The sequence below is a fragment of the Oryza sativa genome, chromosome 5 (assembly GCF_034140825.1).
Source record: "Oryza sativa Japonica Group chromosome 5, ASM3414082v1".
Classification (NCBI taxonomy): Eukaryota; Viridiplantae; Streptophyta; class Magnoliopsida; order Poales; family Poaceae; genus Oryza; species Oryza sativa.
The window spans coordinates 17,093,682-17,120,915 of record NC_089039.1 but is presented as its reverse complement, the minus strand read 5'-3'; the positions used below and the strand labels follow the sequence as shown (position 1 = coordinate 17,120,915).

Genomic DNA, 27,234 nt, shown 5'->3' with positions numbered 1-27,234 from the left:
TGTAGTCTACTTACTAAGTTTGTAAAGATTTTTAATAACTGCGGTAGATTTTTCATCTGGACCCATGGGAATGGGGGAAATTGCAAATAAAAAGAAAGGAAAATTGTATGTTCTGTTCAAGTCACAGCCTTCGAAGGCGCAGCTCCCATAGATGATACCGTGAGTACTAATTATTTCTTTCACCAATTAATCAATATTATCCCTTTCTGAAACTTTGGAATTGGATAAATATATAAACCTTATCATGGATCTTAAGGATAGGTTTTAATAGTATGCATGGTTGCTAGTGCTGACCGTCCTACTATTCTTCTTGGAGAGTAATGGACTCATGCATTGCTGTATGATTTGATTCATCACAAAAAAGAAAAAGCAATGATCTATCTAGCTAATTCTGTCCAGCTTTTTCTTGCAGCCCTCGCATGGGCGGTTTGGCAGATCCACAACAATGCAAGACGGCAATTAATATAAAGAACAAGAAATTTCGTTTGTACCATTCTGAATCTCTGATGCATGCATGTTATGTTTAAAATTATTTCTTGCCTGCAGTCTTGGAGAGCCTAGCTAGCTTGGTCAAGGAGAGGATGATATACATACAGATGCATGCAAAATCAAATTTTGGATGAAATGTTGAGTGGTATGCGATGAGCCTTTGTTGCACAAACTTCTACTAGCTAGAAACATGTGCTAGCTTAGTGACATTTATTGTTTTTTCTTCTTTTTTTAAATCCTCATTTATCCGTACATGTTCAAGTGCAACTGCTATATTCCCTAGTTGTCTGTCATTTTGTAATGAATATATATATATATATATATATATATATATATATATATATATATATATATATATATATATATATATATATATATATATATATATATATATATATATATATATATATATATATATATATATATATATATATATATATATATATATATATATATATATATATATATATATATATATTCAACAAAAACAATGAATTATACATAAAAAAAGTATAAATATGACAAAATAAGGGAGTGTCTAGATTTCAGAAGAATGAAAATACATTCACTTTCTTATCACCTGGATGACAATCTAATAGGTCTCATCAGTCTCCCTATTACTTATTTAAACAAAACCCTTTTTTTGTTAAAATATTGAACAACAAATTATTCTAATCTAAATTCATAAAATTTAGATAATAAACGTGACTAATAAAAAATTAAAACCATACACAACAAGAAAATTGCAGCACAAATCATACTTACATAGCACTGCAATTTTAGGCCTATTTAGCAATAAATTTTAGGTGATTAAAAAATTATATACAAATTTTATGGCACAAAATCTACCAAATACCAAAAATAAAGTTTTGTATCACAAATAACTAAATAAATAAATAAGTATGCAACAAATTCACCTTTAAAATATATACATCTTAATTCCTAATCCATATTTTTTTGAGGGAATAGATTCATAACGCATATATGAGTTCCGTACTACACTCTTAATCGATAAACGATGGAGATTCTACATCTCACTTATTTGTGTGAAAAGAGTGGTCCAAGGCCCGGCTTACCCGGGATCGCTAGCGGGCACGTATATGATCGCTGTTGTTTATGTGTTTACCTAGACTCCAAAGTATTTACAGATTGACCGCAATATACAATTGATCTATATTTATTAATCTAGATCTAATTATCTAAAGATATATCAGAATTTCCAATTAGCCAGTTTTTATCAAGACCCATACCTAAATAAATCCATTGCCCATATTAGATTCAGAGACATATTACGAGTGAAATGCCACACCTAACCTGACATACCCCCCAGCACATTGAAGAAGGGCAATTAATAGAGCATAGTATATTCAGTACTACCCCTCCTTATCCAGTCCTCCACGTCAACAAAAGAAAGAAAAAAAAGCTCCCTTGTGGAATATCCGGGGTCCCCAAGGGGCTATCCGCGAAAAAGGCCAAGCGCACCGCGACGCACGCCACGGACGCGGGGCGAATGTTGCTCTCAGTGCAAGCGACGGCCCCCCGCCATGGCTGACTCCCCCCCACGCCTCTTCCTCCTCCTCCTTTATAAGCTCTCGCGCTCGCGCTGGAGCTTTCACCACGCTCGCTCCATCGATTCCTTGTTCTAGTGTTTCTATTTTTTATTTTTGGCTCAAGTTTCTAGCGTTTCTTGATCTGCTGCTCTGCTTGGTTGCGTTTCTTGATTTGGTTGGGATTGGTTGTTCTTGGGCTTATCCTGTGTAGCCCGTTTCTTGGATTCAAAGCTCAGCTCAGGTGGGAAGGAAGACAAAGATCCCACCTGGTGAAAACGTACGGCGCAGCCGCAGATCGATTAATTTTCGCGGAAGCGTCCCCGGCCATGGTTGCTGCCCTCAGGCCGCAGGTGCTGATCTCTTCTTCAAGATAGGAAGCGAAACAGAGCAGAGCCTGCTCGTGGAAGGAGAAGCTGAGTTTGGCTCTGCAGCTGAGACTATCCATCTGCGACGAGGAGGAAGAAGAAGGAGCTAGCGAGGATGCGGCACATCTCGTCGCTGCTGCAGGGGCTGGCGCGCTCGCTGTCGGTGGGGAAGGAGAGGAAGGGCGGCGACGGCGACGACGGGAAGGCGGCGGCGGCGACGGCGACGGCGGTGCTGAGGACATCGGGGACGCTGTGGGGCGAGGGCTCTGAGACGTTCGCCGCCGTCTGCTCCCGCCGCGGCGAGAAGGGCATCAACCAGGACTGCTCCATCGTCTGCGAGGTCAGTCAGATTCTGCTCTCCTCTGCTTCTTGTTCTTGCTACTTTGCTCTCTCTCTGATCTGCTTGTGAAACAATGATATGATCACAATTATTGGTGGCATATTAGCACGTAGTAACTAGTAACAACAATACAAATGGCACATGAGAGAATTCCAACATGTTAAGAAAAAGAAAGAAATTATTTCTTTGGTTCATATTTACAGCTGATTTACTACTAGTCGTCTCAAATATGGTTCGATTCAACTGTTGTTTCTTTTCACCGACCATGTTTTTCTTATGGTGAGATTTTGTCCATGGTGTCATGATTCATTGTCCTCATCTATGTGCTCTAAAAAAAAAATCTTCTTTTTCTTTTTCTCAAAAAATAAAAAAAAAGCGGAGAATACTACTGTGGTAGGACTAGCTCTTCTCATTTCTGACCACACAAGAAAGCAAACAAACTTCCTGTTCTTATGTACTTTCTATTGACTTCTCTCTCGATTGTTCACCTAATCTTGTGTTTTAGTTCGCTTTGTTCTCTTCATGACAATTAACACTATTTTTATTATTAGTCCATTAACTAACTAGACCAGTGATTGATTAACGACAGGGTCAATTTCAGGGTCAGTTAATACATAGTTTTTGAGGCATGTTGTTTTACCAAGTTCTTGGATCTGGTGTTTGTTTTTGGCTTCTAGGGGTTTTCTGATCTGTGCCAAAAGGGTCACTGATTACGTGTCATTTATTTGCTGAAGAAACAAGGTGTTTTGGGTTCTTTGGTATATCTCACCTTTTTCAGTTTGTTGGTGTCTGGGATTCTAAAGCTGCTTTTGGTTAGTTAAACTCTGTGGCTAAGGTGGATGCATGGAAAGTAGATCACATCAACACATTCTTGAGAGTTCTTCCTAGATATGATTTTTGGATATAATAGTTTGTTATCATCATAAAAAGGAGAGAGAAGAGAGAGAAGGACCTTCAATTAGAGGATATGTTTTTCTTTTCTTAATATTTACAGCAGTCATTATGTAATGTTCACAAGCCTTTCTTTTTTCTTTATAATATTGTAAACCAGTAAGAGGTATCATAGAATAAACAGCACTGGACAAATTTGGAAGGACAGGCTGCAATTAGAAAAAATGATCGCTCTTTTCTATTTTATTTATTTATTTATTTTGCAACCAAAGGAGTAAGGACAACCATGACCTACCAGCTCTCAAAAGCTGGCTTGGTTCAGTTGGTTCACCATGATGTCACAATGGAATCTTTAATTTTTTGCATTAACATGCATGATTGTACCCTAGAACGTTAAACAAATACTCAGAGCAGAACCACACACGTAATGTCAAAACACCGCAAAACAAAAACGAAAAAAAAAATCAACAAGAACAATGTACAATTTGATCATATTGGCTTCGTACTATTCCATCCATTTCTTATTACAAGACGTTTTATTTTTTTTCCTAAAGCTAGCAACATTTATAATATCAAATTAGTCTTATTATAACAGCATTTAATATATTTTGATAATATGCTAGTTTTGTGTCAAAAATATTTTTTAAAAAAATTGATTAAATTTTTAAAAGTTTAACTAGAAACAAATGAAAAGGACTTGTACTATAAAATAGAGGGAGTACAAAATTTGACAAAAAAAACAAGTAAATATTAGATTTTTGAGCTGAATTCTGAACCAAAGCAAATTTGTCTTGTGTGTGGTCAGGGATTCGGGTGCGAGGAGGGGAGCGTGTTGTGCGGCATCTTCGACGGGCACGGGCAGTGGGGCCACTACGTGGCGAAGGCGGTGAGGGAGTCGCTGCCGCCGGCGCTGCTCCGGCGGTGGCGGGAGGCCGTGACGCTGGCGGCGCTCATCGACGGCGGCGAGAAGCGGCTCTGCGAGTGCCGGCCCGACCTGTGGCGCCAGTCCTACCTGGCCGCCTGCGCCGCCGTCGACGCCGAGCTCCGCGCCAGCCGCCGCCTCGACGCCGTCCACAGCGGCTGCACCGCGCTGTCCCTCGTCAAGCACGGCGACCTCCTCGTCGTCGCCAACGTCGGCGACTCGCGCGCCGTCCTGGCCACCGCCTCCCCCGACGACGGTGGCGGCGCCCGCCTCGCCGCCGTGCAGCTCACCGTCGACTTCAAGCCCAACCTGCCCCGTAAGTTCGCCGTCAAACACTCACGGAGACATCTTCCAGTCGTTTACATGTTATAAAAAAATTAAAATAATAAATTAATATATAATAGATTACTCCCTGCAAAAAAAAATGTTTTTCTACAACTTGTATAAGTTATTTATTTTAAAGACAACTTGTATAAGTTAAACTTGAATGGAGTCATTTATCACATATTAAGCTACGTTATTGTTTTCTAAAACCTTTTTATAACCATTTACATGACATAACCAACGAGAGGATGTCTCTCTGGAGTTTAGAATAATTTCTCTGCTTAATATAAGAGTATGTCCTACCGCTATTGCTGATGTTTGCATTGCGTGGATGCAGAGGAGAGGGAGAGGATCATGGAGTGCAACGGGAGGGTGCAGTGCCTCGCCGACGAGCCCGGGGTGCACCGGGTGTGGCGGCCGGACAGGGAGGGCCCAGGCCTCGCCATGTCGCGCGCCTTCGGCGACTACTGCGTCAAGGATTACGGCGTCATCTCGGCGCCGGAGGTGACGCACCGCCGGATCACCGCCCAGGACCACTTCGTCATCCTCGCCACCGACGGGGTAAACAAACAAACAAAATACATATACTTATCATCTCTATTTTTTTTAATATATGACATCCTTAATTCTTATTAAAAAAATTTAAGTAAATATCTTGTTTTTTTTACTTGATTTATCGAATTTTAAGCAATATTAATATTTTTAAGATTTGCATATATTCTTTTAAATAAGACGAATAATCAAATGTTACAAAAGAAAATCATCAATGTTATATATTAAGAAATGGAGAGAGTACAAAATAAAATTCATTCCATTTTTTTAGGACAAACATCTCAACTTGTTCGTCTTCGTCTGCGCGGCAGGTGTGGGACGTGGTGTCGAACGAGGAGGCGGTGCAGATCGTGGCGTCGGCGCCGGAGAGGGAGAAGGCGGCGAAGCGGCTCGTCGAGTTCGCCGTCCGGGCATGGAGGCGCAAGCGCCGGGGCATCGCCGTCGACGACTGCTCGGCGATCTGCCTCTTCTTCCACTCGCCGCCGTCCTAAACAACACACACGCTGACACGCACGCAGCCAACAAAAACCGCACACGCCGACGACAATGTCGCCGTCGTCGTTGAGAGGCGCCACAAAAAGGAAAAAAAAACGCAGATTGTTACATGCCAGAAGAACAATGCAATTTGCCGCCATGATTGGGACGGTGCACGATTGACCTGACCTGCCGGTGATGAACTCTGCTGCTGCTAGTGGATGACCGGGAAAAATCCAATCCTCCGGCTTTCACACCACCGTCATTGTCAAAAAGTTGTCCGAGATTCAATTCAACAGCAGCCACAAGAAAAAGGCAGGGAAAAAAAAGATGCATTTTGTCCTCATTTTTTTTTTTCTGCATGTATCATATGGCTCCAGAATTTCTGTGGTGGTGGTGGTGGTGACAAAATAGTCACTGTTATTGTTGTGGTACATCAATCATTCAACTCTCCCATGAAGAGGGTCATGAATCACAATCTTCCTCTGAAAGTCTGAACACTATGTGGCCCGAAAAATTGGAATTTTGGTAGTATTATGCACTGAAGCATCAGGGATTATTTAGCAGAATTGTGAGGAACACCACCAACCGTCAGATTTGAGCGACAGCGAAGCGGATGGAAGTTCGATCCATGGTGGCTGTGGGAGTCGACGGAGTCGTCTTCGTGGAGCTAGCTAGCTCGCTAGCTACCCGCCATAGCGGCTTTTTAGCGATTCTGGAGGCTCCTCTTCCATGATGCCGGCTCCGGTAGTGGCCAGGTATTCCCTTATTGTGGTTGTCCGGTCACCCAGATAGGTGTGGTCTAGGAAGTTGCTGTATGCTGGTTCTCCAAGATTTTTCGCAGCGAGGACACTGCAAATTAAGCAATCAGTATCGTGAAAGGCGACTCTAATAGCAGAATGGCCAAGATTCAACATGCCTAACAAAGTAATGGCTGATAATGACATTTCAATAGAAAATGTGCTGCTAATGGATAGTTCAAAACAATGATTTCCCTTTGCTTCAGAAATGCATCTCACTTTGAGATGACCCAAAGCAATAGCATTTTGGTTAGAAATGCATCTTGCTTTGACATGCCATCGATGGGCTGTACCCACTGGAATAAAAAAATAAAATGCCTAACCAGTGGAGTTAATCAGTTGATAGGTGTTCAGTGGTTTCAAATAGAACAAGATACATTTTATGATGTTAATCATAGGCCAATTTAAGTTACTAAAAAAACAACTCTGCAGACTGCACATAAGATGTTAGAACAGAAAGCACTCACCAATGTCTAAGATAAGCACGACAGGGTAAAATATCGTCTCTCCATATTCTATCAATGTTGTATCGGCCATAGCGCTGATAATATATTTCCTTGCTTCCTACAGAAAGAATCATGTAGTATGGAATTAGACACAAAATTATAATTCTGAGCTGTCTACTGCAATCCCTGAAAGTAAATACCTTACACCTGCCTAAGAATGCATTAATTTGACATGGACGTGTAAGGGAAGCATCCAAACTAACACAATAAATCTAATATCTGACAAAGGAAATCAACTAAATGTCCCAGTATTCACAGTTAAAAAAAAGCACACATAACAACAATCTTATAGAATCTGATAGGATGTCAGATGAAGTCAAGAACAGATTAGTCTTTACTCAAAACACGAACAATTTATATCCTGTAATAGACCTAACACTGTAACCAAATTATGAAACCTCATCAACATACGAAACAAGAGTAACACTAACTGTCCAGAATTGTCATAACACAGATATCCATACCAGTATAGTCAATGGCAAGATATTAAAATGAAATGTACAACTGATGAGAAAATCTGGTTGTGATATAGATTCAACCTTTGCATCTCACTTGGAAATATTCTTCATCGCTATAGCGTGCACAGACAACCTGAATCAAAGCAGAAAAAATAATTCCATTGCAGGGGGCAGCAGCTGAACAAAACAAGACACTACAGCTAGAATTGCAGTAACAGAATATAAGCCCTTACTGCTGGATTTGCATAAGGCACCCCATCCAGTCCTTCTGGAACAACCTGACAGCATATTAGAGATAAAGAAAAATTAACTGCAAATAATCATAAAAGACAGCCTAAATTACAGACCAGGACTTAAAAAATCTAAGCTCCAAACAGCTTGAGGTTTCCAATGAAGAAACTGAAAATCTAACTAAATAGGTTAGCATCCAATGAATTATTTGGCACCTACCGCAAGAAACCTAAACTCATGCTCCCTCTCGATGAATGCTGGGACCTGAAAATATCACTTTTCAATCCTTCCTCAGCAAAAATAGGTTCAAAAAAGCTCCATTCCTTTGCCTTAACAGATGTGAAGCATTATCACAGGGTATAAACCACAATACCTCATCCTCCTTTATTTCAAACACAGTGACAACGATCAGTTCACCCTCACATGGCTCCACACTTAAGCTTGAGAACTCCTACAAGTCAGTCCGGTGCTCCAGTGAAAATGAGAGATTTATCATAAATCCAAGAAGCAAATGCAGATTCCTAACAAAAGCACTTACTAGACTACACAACTTCAATCAAACAAATCAATCACAGAATTTTTTTTTCATAGCTTAAAAAAGCACTCTGCTTCCATTCGTTCACTGGCCATAATGAGCAAAAGCAAACAATCCCCAAATGCATATTGCAGAAAAGCTCACTCAAGCAGAAACTAAATTTTATCATGCTTGTAAAATGCAACCTTATAGCCTAGGTAGTAGTTTCCCCCACTTTTGATGTCACGCCAAACTATAATTCCATTCCAAATTGAGAAACATGTGATTCGATAGTTTCATTTCATATGGTAATCAACTTGTAGCTCCATTTCTTTTGCTTCTTTTTAGCATCTACAGTCTGCAGCGCACACTCTAACAGTAGCAACTGAGTCCCTGACCTTGGTGGCCTCGATGGCGATGCCGCGCTCGAAGAAGATCGGGGCGGAGTGGGCGAAGACGCGGCGGAACCCGCGCAGCGCCGCCACCCGGAACCCCTCCAGCTCCGGGAACGTGCTCCTCGCGCTCCGCTCTGCGACTCAGGAAGGGGGTTCAGGGGAATCCAGCGTTGGGCGGCGGCGGCGGTGGCGGAAGTGAGGTGCTCACCGGAGAGGAGGGAGCCGAAGCCGACGACGGATACGCGGCCGCCGCCGCGAGGGGCGGTGACCGCGGCGAAGTCGTCGACCGAGTTCATCTCAGGGAAGGAGCCTCCGCTACCTGTGGCGGCCGCGGAGGGGGAGGAAGCCATGAGGGGGAGGCGGCGGTGGGTGGGCTCCGGCGATCGCCGGAGGTGGAGGCGGGGAGCCGAGAGGGGCCGCGTGGGGAGGTGGCTGAGGCGATCCGGGCCGTTGGATTTTGATCGGACGGCTCCGGGTGGCCCAGGGCGGAGCGTGCAGGCGGATGCGGCGACGCCACGCATTATTCTGTTTTGATGACTATGCTGGAAATGTTGGATATGCTCCTCCATATACCAGTTCAGACTTCAGAGACGAAAATTAGTACTCTGTATATATAATTTGTATTAGTTAAAAATAGAATCTTTATCGGTATTTTTATTTTTTTTCTTCAGTCACTTTACTCTATTATATTAAATCTTGTTTGTAATCGACCGACGACCATCTCTCTATCTATAAGTGTGCCTCTAATCCATTTATTCATGTCCTCTAATACTACTACTCACCGTTGCTCACTGCTCCTCTTTCTCTCCTACCACACAAATGTGGCCAGGGACGGAGCTAGAACGAAATGGAGGGTATCACTTGCTTAATTTACTTTAACTTTAGATCAAGTTTAAACTGATTTAGGTGTCTAAGTTTGTATTGAGGGAGTGCACACATGGTAAAAATAGGTGAGATTCAGCTAAATTTTTTTTACCGGGTTCCTGGGCACCCCCTCACATACTCTACCTTCACCCCTGAGTATCGTGATACAACTAATAGCCGCTCGTCCTCACCGATAAGGGTGGCGCAACTTCAAACATTAGCACGTCCATAAAGCTTTAAAGTTTAGTAGTTTGGATTGTTGCCATGAGGTATATGTTGGGAGCAGAGTGACCTTCTATCTATTTTATCTTGGTCCCTATTCCCAATAACAAAAAATGCACATGGAGAATAGGGGATGGTGGCAAGGTGCATATTTGAAGAGATCAGTGGATCCCAGGGGCCGCTAGGCTAAATGTTATGGGCAAGAAAGAGAAATCAAGATTAAAGTTACAGATGAAATCCTAATAATCAAGCTTTCACCCTGAATATCTGAACATTTTGTTGCCTGGCATTACGAGAAAAATGGTATCTCAGTGCACAGTGCTTATAAATTGACGCTAACAGAAATAGAACTAAAAGAGGGAAATTCTTCTAGCAACACTAATAACGGGAGTAGATATTATAGGTCCATGATCTGGATAGCAAACGTGCCCCAGAAAGTTAGAGTGTTCGTTTGGCGCCTCGCACGAGAAAATCTGCCTACTCAGGCTAATAAGTTTCAACGGCAATTAGTGACATCAAAAATTGCACAATAGTTTTCATGTAGTGGTGAGATGCACAAAAGCCAAAGCTTTGCGACATGCTCTGCGCAAGATTTGGGGTCTCCCAGGGGGAAGCTCTTTTTTAATTTTTCTGGGTCGGATTGGCTGCTTATGCTTCTAAGCTCCGTACTAGCTAAATCCCTTTAGCTGGTTTGGAGAGCTTGGTATTTACGTAATGATGTTGTCCATTGCAAAGGTGAGGAGGTGTTGGGTATATCTGCAACATTTTTACAAGCTACCATGGCTCATTTGTGCAAGCCATGGGACAAGAACCTGATCAGAAAGGAAAAGTAGTTTTGAGTGAAGTATAGATTAGTTCCCTAAACCTGAAGATAAATAGAACTTTAGGCATTGGTTGCAGTTCATGGGAATTGCCAGAACTTGGTTGGGCTAATATTAATGTTGATGGTGCTTTTTGTGCAGGCTCAGGCAATGCGGGTATTGGCATAATCATTCATATAGTTCCGGTTCAGTCTTGTTATCGTCTTGAAAGTACATTCGCCACAGGGCGTCGGCGGAAGAATTAGAACGGTTTGCTTGTAAGGAAGGTTTAGAGCTGGACGTCGAATGGGTGCATATACACCAGTAGTGCTAGAAACAAATTGCATGTTTGTAGTTAATGCACTAAAGCCGCACTAAGAGAATCAATCCTAATGGTGTTATACTATCGCCGAGATGCAAAGTACAGAGGAGTTGCTAGTAGAGGTGAAGATTCGTCATGTTAGAAAGATGTTGCAATAGGATAGCTCATGAGTTAGCACGGCTGGCTAGTAGAAGAAAACATTGTGCGGCATGATGGGAGTATGTTTCCACTTGCATACAAGGCCTTATTCTCAAAGATTGTAATAGCCATGTTTCTTGTGAGTAAAGCACACTCTTTCTAAAAAAAATCGCCACTAGTTCATAGGGGTGGGCGTAAAATTAATTATGGAAAACCGATCTATCGACTTAACCAAACAGTTTTCCGATCTTGCATTTTTTTCGTCAATTTTAGTTCAATCTTGGGTGTTTTCGCATGGTTCTCTATTTTGACAAACGACGAAGCCAAACAATTGAGGCCCGCTTAATTTACATTATTAAGTGAATTATTGCTATAGATTTTATGCACGAAACAAATAAATCATTTCAATAACTCGGTGAATAAGTTAAAAACAAACAGGCCCGAATCACATATGTGCACCAAAATGAAAAGGTACACTGGAGGTCCCTCATCTTGTCACCTTACAAAATCGTCCTTGAACCACAAAACCGGATACAACACATCCCTCAACTTACAAAACCAGTGTAAACGAGATCCCTCGCGGTTATGGCTGACGTGGCTCCTACGTGGCTCCTTTGACTAGGTCTTTGTCCTATGTGGTATTGACGTGGCACATGCGTAGGGCCCACGTGTTAGTTACACTAGAAAATAATAAAAAGAAAACCACGTCAATGCCACATAGGACAAAAACGTAGTCAAAAGAGCTACGTAGGTGCCACGTCGGTCAAACCTGGGCTCAATAGTTAATACCGCCGAGGTATCTCGTTTGCACTGGTTTTGTAAGTTGGGGATGTATTGTATGAGGTTTTACTGTTCGAGGACGATTTTGTAATTCGTTGACAAGATGAGGGACCTACGGTATACTTTTTCCGCACCGAAAAGGTATACGCTACGCTGGATGAGAGAAGCCCAGCCCACAATGAGCAAAGCTAGCATTTTGACACCTTCCTGCTCTCCCCGCGCGCTCCCTCTGTCCGGCAGTTTTTGGCGGGAGCCGCGGCCTCTTTCCCGCCATTTCCCTCCGCCCTAACCCTCCCCCCCCCCCCCCCCCCCCCCCACCACAACCACCACCGGCCACCGCCCGCAAGCACCGACGCGACGCGGCCTCGGCGGCCTCTCCATCACCGGCGGCCACCGCGCCACAGCAAGGGTGAAATTGTAAAGGAGGTAGGAAATTATCCTTCTGAGATGATTCCCCTTTTCCCCTTTTCTCGATCTCGAGTCCCCAAACTGTTCCCCTTTGCTGTTCATTTCGATCTGAAATTGAGAGCAGATTTTAGTAACCTCTCGCTCCCCAGCGCCGTGCGCGCCGCCGACCCTGCTCCCCCAGCCACCCGCGTTGCCCCCCGCCTCCCGGCGCGCACGACGACGACGGGTGGTTTCCCTTCGGCGAGGCCGCTCCTCCTACCTCCGACGAGCCCCTCCTCCCTCCGGCGGCCACGACGCGAGAGCTGAGCGGCGACGACGCAAGAGCGGAGTGGGCGACGCGGGCGAGCCCCCTTCCTTCCCTCTTCGGCCAGGCTATCATTTTCTTCCCACCACCCCCACCGTGCCGCCGCCCCGGCCGACCTCCTCCCCTTCGCCTCGCTTTGCCCCCGCCACAATCACCGGCCCACCGCCCGCGGCCGCCGCCACCCACCGCAGGTCCGCCGCCTCCCAGGCCCTCCCTCTAAACCCGATCCCCCCAACTTCCCCCTCCCCAGCGCCACCTTCCCCCACCCCACCCCGAAACCCAACCACTAACCCTAGTTGTCGTGACGCGGTCGGAAAACGCGCGCGACTTCTCTCCCTACCTGGCCATCGCCACCCCGGCGCGGCACTGCCCTTCTGTGTGCTAGTACCTTGATCTGATTGTGTGCTGAATCTTCTCTCTCTCTTTCTCTCTCTGTTCAATGCTCTATGCTCTATCTTTCTCTCTTTCTACTTCTCCTTTTTTTATTATTTTCTTCGAGCGAAAATATTTTTAAGTTCTTTGCTAGCAGTTCTGGTTTATTAGATGAAGCACAAAGGATAACGAGTAGCTCTTCAGTACTCCAGTTTGTTTTTTCAATTCCGGTGATGCATTTTGTCCTACGTTTGCCTTTGAAAGTGTGTAACGAATGGTCATCAGTTGCAGCCTAAAATACGCTGTAATTTCATTTCCTCTATGTTTCACATCGACGTTCTTCAAACCAAGCACCATCTTTATCTCATCGTACTCTTTTTTGTTTTCTGTTTTACCAGTTTTTTTTTACAGTTCTTGATCTGAAACGGAGACAATGGCGAGAGAGGATGAGAAGGCTGACGCAATGGAGATTGATGGGCAGCATCAGCAAGTGGCCAACACCGCCGTACCAGATGGCTTCAATGCTGATTACCTCAGGATCTACTATGGTACAGTAGTGCTTCCCTTTTTCTTCTAATCCGCCACTGAAATTTAAGAAACTAGGCACCAGACAGTGTGCTCTTTTTGCTGATTATTTTCTCTTTGTCTTGGATAATCCGCAGAAAGCTGCGATCTTGAAGCAAAATATTTTTCTAGAACACACTGGAGCAAAATATTTTGGCATATATATACACTGTAATAGTGGTTGTAGGTAATCTATATGCTTTCTCCATGGAAAAATGTCGCAACTTCTTGCAACTGCAGTCCAGAATAATAGTTATTGGTCTGTGCAGTTCAAATGGTTTTAACTAAAAGATGCTTAATTTAATATCACAGTTGATCTGCCATATAATTTCCACTTAAACAATTGTGATGGCCAACTGCCAGTGCTAATGGTTTTGTATGTATGCTACAATTGCAGGAAAGCTCTTCCCTCATGTTGATTTCTTCAAGTGGCTTTCATATGGAAATGGTCTGTTGTTGTTGGTTCAGGATCTAGTTGTTTACTAATTGTTTCATCTATATAATACGAATTTGTCCTTTTTTAGACGGGAAACATCCAGGATGTGATCAGTCGTATGTTGGACGTCGAGAGTTCTCATTTACACTAGAGAATGACATCTACGTTCGTTTCCAGTCCTTTGATAGCGTGGCTGAAATGGAGAACTCTATCAAGGAAAAGTGCCCTTTCAAGATTGATATTGGACCTGTATATAGTGTAGATGTATGTTGTGTAATCACTTAACTTGGACATTATTTTTTTTATGTGAGTTTGATTTTCCGCATTAAGCTCTGTTTTTTCAATATCTTGATGAAAACTGTTTATTTTGTAGCCTGCAAAGCGGCATGCCTATGCTCAATCAGGCAACAACGTCTTTGTGCCAGTTGAGAGAGAACTTATTTTCGATATAGTAAGAAACCTGCAAAATTTCTCCTGTGGATTTTATTTGTATTTTTCATCAAGCATCTGTTCCAAGCTGTGAGGCATTTCAACATCACAGGATATATCAGATTACGATGATGTTCGCTATTGCTGCTCTGGAGCTGATGTCTGCATGGAGTGCTGGCCTTTAATGACCATTGCTATCAAAATCTTGGATGCTTCACTTAGAGGCATGTTGTTTTGCAATGCAATTAATTAAACACACATGCAAACACTCGCTTTTATTTCAGTTTAATTGACTTGAATTGCAGATCTTTAGTCAACTATTTTCTTGGTTAGTTTGACTTGTAACAATTGAAAGTATGTGTTTACAGATGATTTTGGTTTCAATCACATATTGTGGGTATATAGTGGTCGTCGTGGTGTCCATTGCTGGGTTTGTGATAGTAGAGCAAGAAAGTATGCATGATGTTTTTCCCTTTTTCATTTCTCCATTTAGTTTGGTGATCCTAAAATGCTCTGGTACTTTCCTGTTAGGCTCAACAACGAACAAAGGGCTGCAATTGCTGATTATTTTCGCGTCTACAAGGTGGTATTCCTTTATTCATGATCCTAGATGTCGTTTTGTTGCTGAAATCTTCCTGTATGGATCTTTTGCAGGGTGGTGAAAATACGATGAAGAAAGTTTCATTGACTGGAGCTGTTCTCCATCCTTTCCTTGCGTATGTCTGAATGATCTCAGTTCCTTGTTTTTCAATCATAAGTTGAAATTGTATATGTTTTATCAGTACAAATTGAAATATAGCCAAATAGGCTGTAATGAAACTCTATTTTCCTACAGACGGTCATACACTGATGTTCTGAAAGGCTTCTTTGAAGATAAGCTACTACTTAGCCAACAACTATTTGCATCTGAGGAGAGATATCAGAAAATACTTGATCTTATCCCTGATGAAAGTAAGAATGCAAACCTTAACTAGAACAATATATTTTAGTATCATCACTGCTATCAAACCATTTCTCATTTGTCAAGTCTTGAATGTCTTCAATCATTGTAAAGTGTGTGTCATTTCTAGATGTTGCTAGTGAGCTCCATGATAAGTGGCAAGGAAACAGACGATCTTCTATTTCAAAGGAAGATGTAAATGCTACCAGGTGGGAGCAACTAAAGTCAACCTTGCAGTCAGGAAAACACAAGGTCCATGCATAATCTCTCGCAATCCTACTTAATTTTATTTGCACATTTACTGGTGTATCAGTTTTAATCATATCGAGTATTGTATTCTCGAGGTTTCATCACAATGTTACATGTGGGATTGGTTGCTAATTTTCATTCTATTTTGTTGAATGCACAATGATGTTTTTTTTTTCATGTTTCTTCCACAGGGGCTTCGAAGATGTATAGAAGAGATTGTCTTCTCATACACATATCCTAGACTTGATATGGAGGTAAAAGCAAAACGATCAACAGCACATGTTTGCAGCAAGTCATAAATTCATTTTCTGATTCCTATTCGACATTCTGGTGCATATCAGGTTTCTAAGCACATGAATCATTTGCTGAAAGCACCCTTTTGCATACACCCGAAGACAGGTTAGACCCAAGTATATTTCCTATTTTTTCATCTAATGAATGAAGATACTTGTTTGCACTAGAAACTGTTTTTGTTGGCTGTCCGTGTGTATACACTTCGTGTATCCGTTGGAAATCTCTAATGCAAATGTTCCTTGAGTGACACATTTTTCACATTTATATGCATTCATTTCATGCTTACACTTATACGTAAAATATGTTCTGCCTAATGAGTTCTAAGTTCTAACAATTGTTTTGAAATCTTTCCCTAGGCCGTGTTTGTGTTCCAATCGATCCAAATAACTGTGATGATTTTGATCCTACGACAGTTCCAACTCTGTCACAGGTGTGTCCTTAGAGCCAAGCATTAAAAAAAACAATATTCTGAGATCTAATTTACCTTTGGAAGCATCATTATGCTAAACTGACTTGTTGAAACTGTTGAACTTAACCAGCTTTTGGGTGAGCTCAATGCAGCTGGTCTTCGTACTGATTCTGAAAACGGCAAGTGATAAATTCTTCACTTTTAGGAATCCTGTGTTTAACTATTTCATCCTAAAACTTTCAGTGATCTTTTGATAATCCTTTAATGGACTACAGATTGGGAAAGAACATCTCTTGAAAAATCTATCAGGTTTTTCAGGGCATCGTTTCTGCAACCATTGCTGAAAGCCTGCAAGGTATGCAGTATTTCCTTCTACATTTCTATGGCAGGAAACTGGATATGCTTGTTTAGTTCCCAGTCAATCTCTTCCATATCTTAAACTGAATGGATCGGGCCCTATACTCGTATCTACTCTCGCTACAGCGCTTTGCTTGCAAGAAATCGTCTGTGTTCTTCTGGTTCCATAGTTTTCCAGGGTCAAGTCTCAGTTTCTGCCTTGTAATGTTGCAGGAGGAATTAGAAAGCTCATACAATGCCAAGCTCCAGCAGTCCAAGAATACCTTGACTTGGTAAAATTCACTCAACTTCCAGCTGATCTTACCAACCTAGTGCCCCATGAAAAGCTTCTTCTCCATGAGACGAACCACTGAACCCGGCATTGGCTGTGTTAACTGGTTAACCACAACGCTCTATGAATGAGGAGCAAAATACTCTCCGATGCTGCTGTCATGTTAGCTTTGCTCCAAGGAAGTTGCAATTGTAGAATATCCAGTGACCGTCTTAGAGGCAGCTTGGTGCTGGCTTGAACCTTTTGATCTTTCATGTTGCTGACTTGATGTTATTAGGATAAATTCCTTTAATTGTTGTGAAATGAATTTTATAGGATTCCTATAAGTCGCTGAAAAGAATGATTGTTAAATGCTTCATACCAAGCTAGTAGCCGCTATAAGATCTAGACTAGAATTAGTAAAATTAACCATCAAGATTGCTTAGAGCAATGCTCGGTTTGTGGTTGATGACTGTTGAGAATTTCTGTAAGATGCTGTAAAAATAAAAGTTTCATCGTAGTTTATTTTACATATAGAATTTAATATGGCAATATGGCATTCAATTACCATATTCTCCGCTAATAATATGTTGCTATGTTTTTGTCAAACTGAAATAAGTTCTAACCTTAAAAAAACAAAGTTAAAACATCTCATGGCCTGTTTGGCGGCTTGTCAAAGCGCCGCCTAGCAGCCGGACGCTAGTTCTGTGGACACATTTGTTAAGAAAGTAGGTATAATTAAATGATGAAAATGTGTGATTGGTTGAAAATTGGAGGTAGGTGGGGAAATTGAATTGTGGAGGTTTGTGATTGGTTGAAAATGAAATGTTGGTAGAGAAGTTATATTTTAGGATAAATTCTAAAGGCTAAATGTTATATTTTTGGGACGGATGGAGTAAACAACTGTTGGCTGTCAATAAGCGCTGAATGTTGCAGCCAAACAGACCCTTATAATATAAAACGGAAGGATTATTTACAAGAGTGGTTGGGTGTGTTACTGTCCAAACTAATTTTTTTCATGTGATGCTAATTTATACAATTATACTACACTGTTAAACAGCCCCGTCTCTGTCTGATCCATTCCGTCATGGATGGAATCATGTGACCAGGATATGATGTACGACGGCAGAATAGTTATCTATATTTTTTTTAAGACAAGCGATAATAAGATCGGTAAGAAGAAACAAAAAGGTAAATTGAAAAACGACCATAGTAGGCCAAAAGGAGCTAACCAGAGTATCTTGGAGGAATCCATTTGTGCATGCAATTAGTTGCTGCTCTGTGTTTGCCTGGGAGTTTCTCTCTTTTTTGAACAGCATATTATTTTTCCAATCACAAAATGCAGAAGATAGGCGGGGTGGGGCTAATTGGTGAACGCGTCAGGGCAGCCTAGTAGCCCATTAGCCTCACTTCTCCTACTCGAAATCTCATCCTACTTTCTTTTCACCTTATCAATATCTTCATGATATGTTGACCGCTGACAAACGGTTCTTTGGCTTTGGCAATGGGAGCAAGAGCAGGACGTGTTAGTGACAGTGTTGAGGATGGCCTCTCTCCATCGAACTCCCTCCGGCGTCAAATCCAAGTCAGCTTCGATTCCTTGCCTCCTCTGCTGCCATCGTCCGACCATGCCGCTACTTGGCCTTGTCGACGCCAAAAGGTGTTAATGGCCGGGAAGTCCAACCTGTTCCTCTTCCCCTTCCCCTCACTTTGCTCTCACCATCAACACCGACACACCACCAGCTGTTGACCTCATGGTTTCACCCACTGCCAGTCCGCCGCCTCACCACTCGCCCTTGTTCTCCTCCAACCACCGTATCGCCGCCTCCTAGACCATCCCTCTAAGCCTGATCCTCACCTCCCCATCCCAGCATCACCCTTCTCCCAAACCCACCCCTGAACCCTAACCTGAGCATTTATCATAACGTTGTCAGGACATGTTCACGAGATGCCCATATCGCATACGTCCGTAGCTTAGGCTTTCTGAGATAGGTGCACCACATATATGTAGAGCTAGTCACTTGTGTAGGCTTGTAGTTATATACTAGCTCGTTGCTGGTCGTTGTCTGAATGTGTCCCTAACTCACTAATAACATATTTCTTTATCAAACGAACTGAAAGACCTAGTATTATATTGTGATTCCATTTTACAGTGCCCTTACATCGGTAGGCCTTCAGCTTATAACATATAGCCAAATTTGAATTTTATAATTAATCTAGAAACTTTTCATCTATCCCTTTCTATTTTCTAGCCTTGATTTTTGGGTGTTACGAGTAAGAGTGTAAGTGTATGGAAATCTTTGCCCTCGGATGATTTTTGTTGCTTCGTTAATTTTTATCAACTTATAATCAATAGGAGCTACGTGAGGTAATTGTATTGGTTTTGTTAAAAAAATATTAGCATCCTGGTAGCTACACTGGAACATAATTATAATGTTGCCCATATTTCCAACACGCTAACACAAAAGTACTGAGTGGTAACAATTATACAAGATCGTGTGTACTAATCGATAGATTGTGGCTCATTTAACGAGCCAGATGGGGGATAACTTCAGAACTCATAAGTCATGGAGAATACTCACATAACCGGGTCTATCTACAAAGCGCGGTTTCTTTGATCAATCGACATAAACTGCATAAAAAGCTTGGGCTTCGAGAAAGTGTGAACTCTTTGATTGACTAATCGTGCAAAACAGAGTTTGGGCATATGATATATTGGCAATCCGTTGTTAGCCAAATAGCACTTACTAATGTTGGGATACACATAGGCTACAATAGTATAAATCAAAATTTTTTTACCATGTAAACCAGGAACCAAGCAAGTATAAAATCATGAATCGTTACCACTCGACACGTTGTGCAGTGGAAGTAGGTGCTAATAAGCCGAAGGAACATTGGCGACGTAGCGTGCGTCAATGTTGAGGAAGTAGTCGATCGCAGCAGCCCGACCTTCTGCTCCTCGTGCGTTCGCCTCACTGTGCTACCACGCCAATTAGCACCGCAAACCAGCGGCGCCTCTACAGGTATCCACACGTCCATGGATGGAACGCCATGCGCGGACGTGCTAGCGCCCGCGTGTGGCTAGGGTTTGGCTCGAGAGAAGAGTGACGGCTAGGGTTTCTCACAGAACACCAGTCACATCACCTCAAGAATATATAGAATCCATAACTGGGCCTTCGAGGCCCATAAGAGTCCTACTCAGATTCCTATCCGAATTGAGCACATATTGAATCTTTATCCAATCCCCTTATTCCGACCCGTTAAGTGTGCGACCCCATAGATTCATGTACACTCGGCTGCAACCCGAAAACTCCTTTTCGGTCCACATGTCAACAGCGGCTACTAGCAGAATATATTGACCCATCAGACATACATAAAGATCATATCGGCTGAACCTCTAGTGTACACTTGTATGAACCCTTTTGCCTCATGATATCGATTAGGCTTAAGGCTAGATATGTGCCATCCTTTAATAGCTCAATCATTCACTCGATCTTGTGATAGATTATTTAACCTGTGATTGACTCCTCAATAATTTTTGGCATGATCATATATTTCCATAATCTATAACATCGAGGGACCCATGATATCTTTTCATAGAAGAGGCAAATCCCATCATGATTATTCATATCCCACTACATGTTTCATAGCATACCAAAAGATTACTTTTATAACTACTCAATCACAGAGTAGCATTTGGCAGCCCCTAAGTAAGCTACTGCATATGTTGGGAATCATGATAATCTTAGGACTAAAGGATTCTACACCAACACTAAATGAGATCACCGATGGCACGTCATATATAACTTTTACAGTGTCTCATGTTGGGTCTATCCAACAACATGTTCCCTAACATGTGTCCACATTATTAATTTGGTATCTCCATACCATGATTCATGATACATGATCGTCAATCAATACACGTGCTGATCATTAAACCATATTTGTTCCATATATGATATTTGATCAAGGATCCTTTAGAAATAGCAACATACAACATAAAGAGTCTTATGAACAAATAACATATTCATTAACCAATAATGAGTTATATATTTCAAGGAACAATGTATGATAAATATGTAAACATATTATGTGATACAATCATCTCTATAATTGCCTTTAGGACATATCACCAACAACTGCCTCCTCAGCCGATACACCCCGAAGACATCGTTCCACCTGCTTGCAAAATGCCGATATACGAGAAGAGTGTGGTCCCTCTTATTTGCATAGACCACACATGAATAGCTACATCCGGTAACGTGGAGCGCAACCAACACGGTGCACGAGTGATGGTTTCTTAGTGGCATCTACATAAGGGTTGCCAAAAAAGAGTATGTATGCTTATCCTGTTGACTATAAGAAAATTTTGGAAGGAGAAAAAACTAGAGAGTTTTTCTTTTTTTAAGGGAAACAAGCACGAGAGTGTGCAATTTTCATTAAATATAGCGGGAGAAAAATACAGCCCTTAAGGGCAAGAAAAGGTAAAAGCTAAAGGAAGAAAATCTATACACTATACAAGGTGTGGTATAAGCCCACGTAGGTATTTTGCCACCACCAGAAACCAAAGAGTTTTTCAGCCCAAAGAAATACCGGCACTGTTTTCGCTCACGAAAATCAAGGAGATAAAGACTTGGACTCTAGCAGGGGCAAAACGTCTGTCTAAGTTCGTTCCTTATGAGAGCTACTATACGTACGATATTCCACGTACGAAGCTCATACGAAGTAATGTTTTTAACGGAAACCAGTCATGTTGTCCAGCCGTTTCCTAGCGATGCAACGAGTAACGTTCGCCACCGTCAGCAATCATACGAGAGTCGTACATAACAGTCGTATGCATAGTATTTTCACACTACTAGAAAAAGCATTTTTTCCAACGTGAGGGCCTTATTTTCACAGGCGGACATGACCCTTAGAGCCAAATGACTGTCTATAAAAATATAAATTCGGGTGAAATTTGATGCCCGCTTGATTTTCGCAGGCGGACCACTTAAGCGGCGCCTGCGAAAATCGCAGGCACCATCGCAGGCGCCACTTAAGTGGTCCACCTGCGAAAATAGACTTGAATATAAATAGACTTGCGGGCCCTAATTTTTTTCTAAGTCCTCACACTCTCAGCCCTCCCCTCGCTCCACACCTCTCCTCCCTTCCTCACCGGCCTCTCCCCTCCCCTCCCCTCCCCTCTCCTCCTCTCCCCTCCCCTCACTTCTACTCTCCCCGGCGGCGGCGGCGGGCGGTGACGGCGGAGGGCGGCAGCGGTGAGGAGGCGCGGCCGAGGAGGGTAGCGCGGCTGAAGTCCGGGCGGCGGCGGCAGCGGCTCCCCTCCCCCCTCCCTCCCAGATCTGGCCGGAGGAGGGAGGGGGGAGGCCGGCGGCGGCGGCAACGGCGTGGAGCGGCGGCGGCGCGGTCCGGGCGGCGGCGGCGGCTCCCCTCCCCCTCCCTCTTAGATATGGCCGGAGGAGGGAGGGGGAGGCCGGCGGGGGCGATGGCGGCGGCTCCCCTCCCCCCTTCCTCCCAGATCTGGCCGGAGAAGGGAGGGGGGAGGCCGGCGGGGGCGACGGCGGCGACGACGGCGCGGGGCGGCCGGCAGCGTCTCCCCTTCCTCCCTCCCTCGCAGATCTGGCCGGGGGAGGGCGGCGGCGAACCGCGTGTGGCAATTTTTTTTTTCGTTTTTTTGCATTTTTGCAGGTGGGCCGAGCGGCCAAAACTAATCTTCGCAGGCGGGAGGGAGGTCAGCCTACATCACAACGACTGCGAAAATCGATTTTCGCAGTCGTTGTGATGTAGGCTGACCTCCCTCCCGCCTGCGAAGATTAGTTTTGGCCGCCTGCGAAAATTAGTTTTCTAGTAGTGTCGGTTCCTTATGCGCTCTTTCTCTTAATTCAATAAAATTGATACTATCCTACGGCGGTTCGTTTTAGGGGAAAAATAAGGATTGATTTACAGGACTAGTGACTAGTACACCCCATCCGATCCGTAGTAGCTGTACACTGTACACTGTACAGATCCCATGTGAAAAAAAATCAGGGCGATGATCCCCTGATCCCATCTGGACGTACACGCACGAACGTCGGCATGCACCCGGTTGGTTGGTAGCTCCTCGGCGAAATCATCAAACGAATGAATGCGCGCTTGAGTCAGTGCGCATATGCACTGGAGTTGGGACACGTGGCCGGGGCCTGCAGGCTCGTCTCGTCACAGCAAATGCTGCTAGCTATACTCCCTGCATCCCAGAAGGTAGCATGGGTCTAATCCTATCAAGATAGAGGTAGTAGTGATACTCTTTATGCTAAAATAAATAAATATAAAATAGATTATGATATATGCTCAGATTAATTATACAGTGCAAGACGATGTATGTTTATATTGTAAAACAGAGGAAGTAGTAGTATTTAATTTAAAGTTGATTTATTTTGAAACAAATACGTACTACGTGGTGACGACCGGTTGGACCGGGACCGGATTCACTGCGATGCAGCCAAAGCAGTAGTTCCATGATTTTGCTCTCCGTTATTGCTTGCAGAGTGGAGCAGCGAACCAGTGGGGTTTGGTATGGTTTCCAGTGGTTGCTTCCGCTACCTCTTTGCACCTACTTTCGGGCGCATTGAACAACTGCCATGTCTTCGAGCAGGTAAAAAGGCTATAAGCCGGCTATAAACATATTTTAAAGAAATAAAGCTAGGAAGAGAGAAAAAACAGCAGGCTACAGATCTGTAGCTAGCTATAGCACGGACTCCAAGATGTAATGTGTGTATGATAGGTGGGACCATGTATTAATAGTATAGTAAGCAACTATTATATGAATTGACTATTATATTGGCTATAGATGATTTGAAGCTACTACTAGTAGGCTACACTATTAAACTTGCTCTTCTCAAGCTACTTCAAGCTTTTTATTTCTGGTGAGTGGTGACCATTCCTAGTTTCCTACCCCTCATGTTTTTCTTTCTTTATTTTTACAGCGGTTAAAAATCATCAGTGCGAGCGACATGGAATGGAGGTAAAATGTTGTGACAATTTGTTAGGGAAAAACATAAAATGTAACTTTGTTCAGGTGATTGGTAATCCGTAAAAAAATATAAACGAAGCAACTAAAATTAATTTACGAATGAACCTCCATAGCTGTATTCCCATCTATTTAGAAGGCAATGATATATAAAATATAAATTACTCCTTTCCAATCCTAAGTTAAATATTTTAATTTTTAACTATCCATTTTTATAAACTCATATAGTTTAATGTCATAAGATAACTTAGGATAAACGTGGAACAAAAGTTACACTTTTCAATCTGTTAAACAATATGTTTTTTTAAAAGTTTTCTTTACGAAAGTTGTTTTAAAAAAAATCTTATTAATCTATTTTTGAAAAAAATAACTAATACTTAATTAATCATACATTGTTACTCTGTTTTACATGCCAGAGGGATGAGTTCTCAATTCAACCGAACGAACACAACCGTAATATGATTAAAAAAAACCCCTTAAATCAACTCTAGAATTAAAATTAAGTTTTAAAATTTAAATTTTGGTTGGGTTGGCTGGTAAACCACAAACAAACGTTGGAGCTGACCTTGAAGCCTTCTAGAAGACAAAGGGAATCAGAGCTAAACATAACCAAAGGGATCACTAGCTTCTCTTCCTCTCTCTCTCTTTGTTTTTAAGATAGATCATGCGTTTGACTCTAGTACAAGTGTAGTGCCGCTACCGAATTCTCGCTGTCCTCCTCGCAGCCATTTTTATACGCCAACCTCCTCTTCTCTTCTCTTCTCCAAGAAACCACAGCCAGGCTAGCTTAGCGCGCGCCATGGCCGGAGGAGACGGCGCCACCTACAAGGGCGGCATCAAGGCCTACTGGAAGCGCCGGGGCTACGGCCGGCTCGATCCCGCCTCCTCCGCGCACCGCCGCCCGCGCCTCCCCACCGCGGAGCTCGGCGACGGCCGCGGCGCGGCAGGAGGAGCGGGGCGGTGGCGGCGAGGGTGGCGAGTACGCCGCCGCGGGCTCGGGCGGCGGATCCTGCGGGCGCTCTCGCCGCGGCGGCTGCTGGCGCGCCTCCGCGACGCGTACGTGCGGGGCATGCTCCGCCTCGCGTCCTCCGCCGCCGTCGCCGGCGGCGGCTCCGCTCTGTACGGCGGCCCCGCCGGCGGCGCCGACCCCTTCGGGCGGCCGCGGCCGCTCAGGGAGTACGACGAGAAGGCGCTGGTGGAGATCTACCGGTCCATCCTCGCGCGCGGTGGCGGCGGCGGCGGCGGGGTCGTCCCCGTCGCCGGCGACGCCGCCGCGGTGGTCGCCGTGGCGCGGCTGCCCACGGTGGCGGGAGCGTGACCGCCGCCGGATTTGGCGCGAATCCGAAGCTTTGTCACGCTCTTTTTTTTTTCTTTTTTCTTCCCTTTTTCCCCTCTTAATTTCTCTCATGCAAGACTTGTGATCCAGAATTTTCGTACTGCTGTCCTAATCGTGTCTGTTAATTAATCTTCTTTAAATCTGGGGGCTGCAATTTTGCAGTGTATTATTCGCACGTCTAATTATGCGATACTGGGTTAAATTAATCTTCTTAACGGACAGCGATTAATTGAGTTCAAGAACGAGTAAAAGTGTAAATTTACTTGTATGTTTTACTCATCGATACAAAGACTTCGAAGAAATCATTTTAATTATACTTGCGGTAGAACATCCTAGTATAGATATCCGCGATGTCCATAGCACACGCACTACGGCACTACAATCCTAATAGTGTAATCCATTTTTTAGAAAATTGAGGTGCTAGCGGCCGCATCCGTTAATCATTTCGACTAAATTATGTGCATGACATTGTTTTTTTTTTGGGGTGTGAACATGATCTTAAAATACAATTAGAGGCTTATAGGAATCTAGAGATATTGATGGTTGTGACAAATTTTATTTATTTGAATAGAACCCCTTCTCCCTCTCACAAGTCACACCTCCACCTCCATTATGAACACTAGAGGACTATTAGAGGTAGAGGAGCACATCACAATAATAGCAAAAGATGGAGTTGCAAACTGGAAGATGATAATGCTAGTGAAACAAACTACTCAGGTACTCGCAGCTATTACAATTTAGAAAAAAAGGTTCATCGCTTATCCTCTCTAATGATGCTTTGTAATTACAGGTCAACTCAACGTTTCTACACTCTACACTGTAGGGGTACGTAAGGCCTGACGATGACTTCTCAGGTTTATTTTACGGATTAAGTATAATATTCCCCCTGTCCCATAATATAAGGGATTTTGAAGGGATACGACACTTCCTAGACTATGAATCTAAATAGGCTCTCTGACCAGATTCATAGTTCTAGAAAGTGTCACATCCTCTAAAATCTCTTATATTATAGGACAGAGGCAATATTTGTTCATGATATTTGTGGCACCCGGTTACACTTACTGTACTGCTCTTAAATAATCGTCATGACATTCTCACTTCTCTCTCTGGAACGATGTGTACATATGCTAAAACAAGTGGAAAATTGCTTGTGTCACAAAGTCTATTAGCCATTGGTTGCTAATGTCTATTAGCTCATTTAAATTAGAAAAAATATAGACGACTGTTGATAAATGATCTACTTGTGTATAGAAATAAATCAAATATTATATATATTACAAACCTAATAAAGCTAATCAAGAAATGTTGCTATAGAAAGGTTTGGAGCAATACTTTTGAAAGTGTTCAAGAAATGTTATCCTCACGTCGCATTATTTTATCATTTCCGGTGGAAACTGAGAGAGAAACATTGGTTAAAGACAAGTTTGCTCATGAACCCACTTGTCAATATCACATATCCTCTCTTTCTCTCTTCCTCTTCTTCCTCATGTTGTTGCCTTCTCTCTCTTATCTCTCTCTTCCTCTTCCTCTTCCCCTTCAGTCAGGAGCGAGGCATCGCCGATGAGCAGCGATGGGGGCAGAGGGGATTGCGGCAATGAGCGACGATGGTTAAGGGAGCGAAGGGAGCCGACAACCCCGTCCTCACCTCCTCCATCGCCACGCCCTCCACTCATCTTCTTCCGCGTCACTGGATCACGCACCCGCTTGCTGGCTTCGTCGCCAAGAACTGCAAGCGCATGGGGGAAGGTGTGTCCCAGCTGTCTTCGTGCTCCTCTTCCACGAACGCCTGCAGCCGCCGGAGGAAGGGAGTGAATGGGACTTCTTCCTTTGTCCGTTGGCCTCACCACGTCTCCCACCAGCTCATCGGCCTCTCCGCCATTAGCATCCTCTCCCGCGCCCACTGTCTCCTCTGTTGCCACCGCCGTTGTCGCCGTTTGGCTAAA

At 43.3% G+C, this 27,234-nt stretch overlaps 4 protein-coding genes across 6 annotated transcripts; 3 read left to right on the top strand and 1 right to left on the bottom strand.

The window, feature by feature from the left end:
* Window positions 1-2,106: 2,106 nt before the first annotated feature.
* Window positions 2,107-6,830, top strand: LOC4338531 (probable protein phosphatase 2C 48). 2 transcript variants are annotated; one of them, NM_001420389.1, is made up of 4 exons: window positions 2,107-2,744; window positions 4,441-4,873; window positions 5,219-5,442; window positions 5,745-6,830. In NM_001420389.1, the coding sequence occupies exons 1-4, from the start codon at window positions 2,520-2,522 to the stop codon at window positions 5,922-5,924; spliced, it is 1,062 nt and encodes a 353-aa protein (NP_001407318.1). In that variant the 5' UTR covers window positions 2,107-2,519; the 3' UTR covers window positions 5,925-6,830. The 2 variants fall into 2 exon arrangements, with proteins under 2 accessions (NP_001407318.1, NP_001407319.1); NM_001420390.1 differs by having other exon boundaries at window positions 5,705-6,830.
* Window positions 6,230-9,394, bottom strand: LOC4338530 (uncharacterized). The gene is made up of 8 exons (NM_001420388.1): window positions 9,020-9,394; window positions 8,815-8,945; window positions 8,276-8,353; window positions 8,122-8,166; window positions 7,905-7,949; window positions 7,753-7,804; window positions 7,175-7,271; window positions 6,230-6,759 (listed from the first exon to the last, which is right to left on the bottom strand). The coding sequence occupies exons 1-8, from the start codon at window positions 9,330-9,332 to the stop codon at window positions 6,594-6,596; spliced, it is 927 nt and encodes a 308-aa protein (NP_001407317.1). The 5' UTR covers window positions 9,333-9,394; the 3' UTR covers window positions 6,230-6,593.
* A 2,864-nt stretch (window positions 9,395-12,258) lies between these two features.
* Window positions 12,259-17,516, top strand: LOC9267485 (uncharacterized). Of its 2 annotated transcripts, none has more exons than XM_015782799.3 (17): window positions 12,259-12,363; window positions 13,433-13,569; window positions 13,983-14,033; window positions 14,110-14,285; window positions 14,395-14,472; window positions 14,563-14,674; window positions 14,819-14,903; window positions 14,982-15,033; window positions 15,105-15,166; window positions 15,286-15,401; window positions 15,521-15,642; window positions 15,831-15,893; window positions 15,981-16,038; window positions 16,290-16,363; window positions 16,473-16,521; window positions 16,618-16,697; window positions 16,913-17,516. In XM_015782799.3, exons 2-17 carry the CDS (start codon window positions 13,455-13,457, stop codon window positions 16,973-16,975), a joined length of 1,356 nt encoding a protein of 451 aa, XP_015638285.1. In that variant the 5' UTR covers window positions 12,259-12,363; window positions 13,433-13,454; the 3' UTR covers window positions 16,976-17,516. The 2 variants fall into 2 exon arrangements, with proteins under 2 accessions (XP_015638285.1, XP_015638283.1); XM_015782797.3 differs by having other exon boundaries at window positions 13,420-13,569.
* A 7,151-nt stretch (window positions 17,517-24,667) lies between these two features.
* Window positions 24,668-25,460, top strand: LOC9272446 (uncharacterized). The gene has a single exon (XM_026025390.2). The coding sequence runs from the start codon at window positions 24,755-24,757 to the stop codon at window positions 25,271-25,273; it is 519 nt and encodes a 172-aa protein (XP_025881175.1). The 5' UTR covers window positions 24,668-24,754; the 3' UTR covers window positions 25,274-25,460.
* The last annotated feature ends 1,774 nt before the right edge of the window (window positions 25,461-27,234 follow it).

What these genes read in the sequence shown, in the direction of transcription:
- LOC9267485 (XM_015782799.3), top strand. Translation starts at nt 13,455, where the DNA reads ATGGCGAGAGAGGATGAGAAGGCTGACGCAATGGAGATTGATGGGCAG. An exon ending in CTTGGATGCTTCACTTAGAG is followed by an intron (nt 14,675 to 14,818) that starts GCATGTTGTTTT and finishes ATGTGTTTACAG; the next exon opens with ATGATTTTGGTTTCAATCAC. An exon ending in TGCAGTCAGGAAAACACAAG is followed by an intron (nt 15,643 to 15,830) that starts GTCCATGCATAA and finishes TTTCTTCCACAG; the next exon opens with GGGCTTCGAAGATGTATAGA.
- LOC4338530 (NM_001420388.1), bottom strand. Translation starts at nt 9,332, where the DNA reads ATGCGTGGCGTCGCCGCATCCGCCTGCACGCTCCGCCCTGGGCCACCC. An exon ending in TCGCCATCGAGGCCACCAAG is followed by an intron (nt 8,354 to 8,814) that starts GTCAGGGACTCA and finishes ACTGACTTGTAG; the next exon opens with GAGTTCTCAAGCTTAAGTGT. An exon ending in TTGAAATAAAGGAGGATGAG is followed by an intron (nt 8,167 to 8,275) that starts GTATTGTGGTTT and finishes TGATATTTTCAG; the next exon opens with GTCCCAGCATTCATCGAGAG.
- LOC9272446 (XM_026025390.2), top strand. Translation starts at nt 24,755, where the DNA reads ATGGCCGGAGGAGACGGCGCCACCTACAAGGGCGGCATCAAGGCCTAC.
- LOC4338531 (NM_001420390.1), top strand. Translation starts at nt 2,520, where the DNA reads ATGCGGCACATCTCGTCGCTGCTGCAGGGGCTGGCGCGCTCGCTGTCG. An exon ending in CTTCAAGCCCAACCTGCCCC is followed by an intron (nt 4,874 to 5,218) that starts GTAAGTTCGCCG and finishes GCGTGGATGCAG; the next exon opens with AGGAGAGGGAGAGGATCATG. An exon ending in TCATCCTCGCCACCGACGGG is followed by an intron (nt 5,443 to 5,704) that starts GTAAACAAACAA and finishes CCATTTTTTTAG; the next exon opens with GACAAACATCTCAACTTGTT.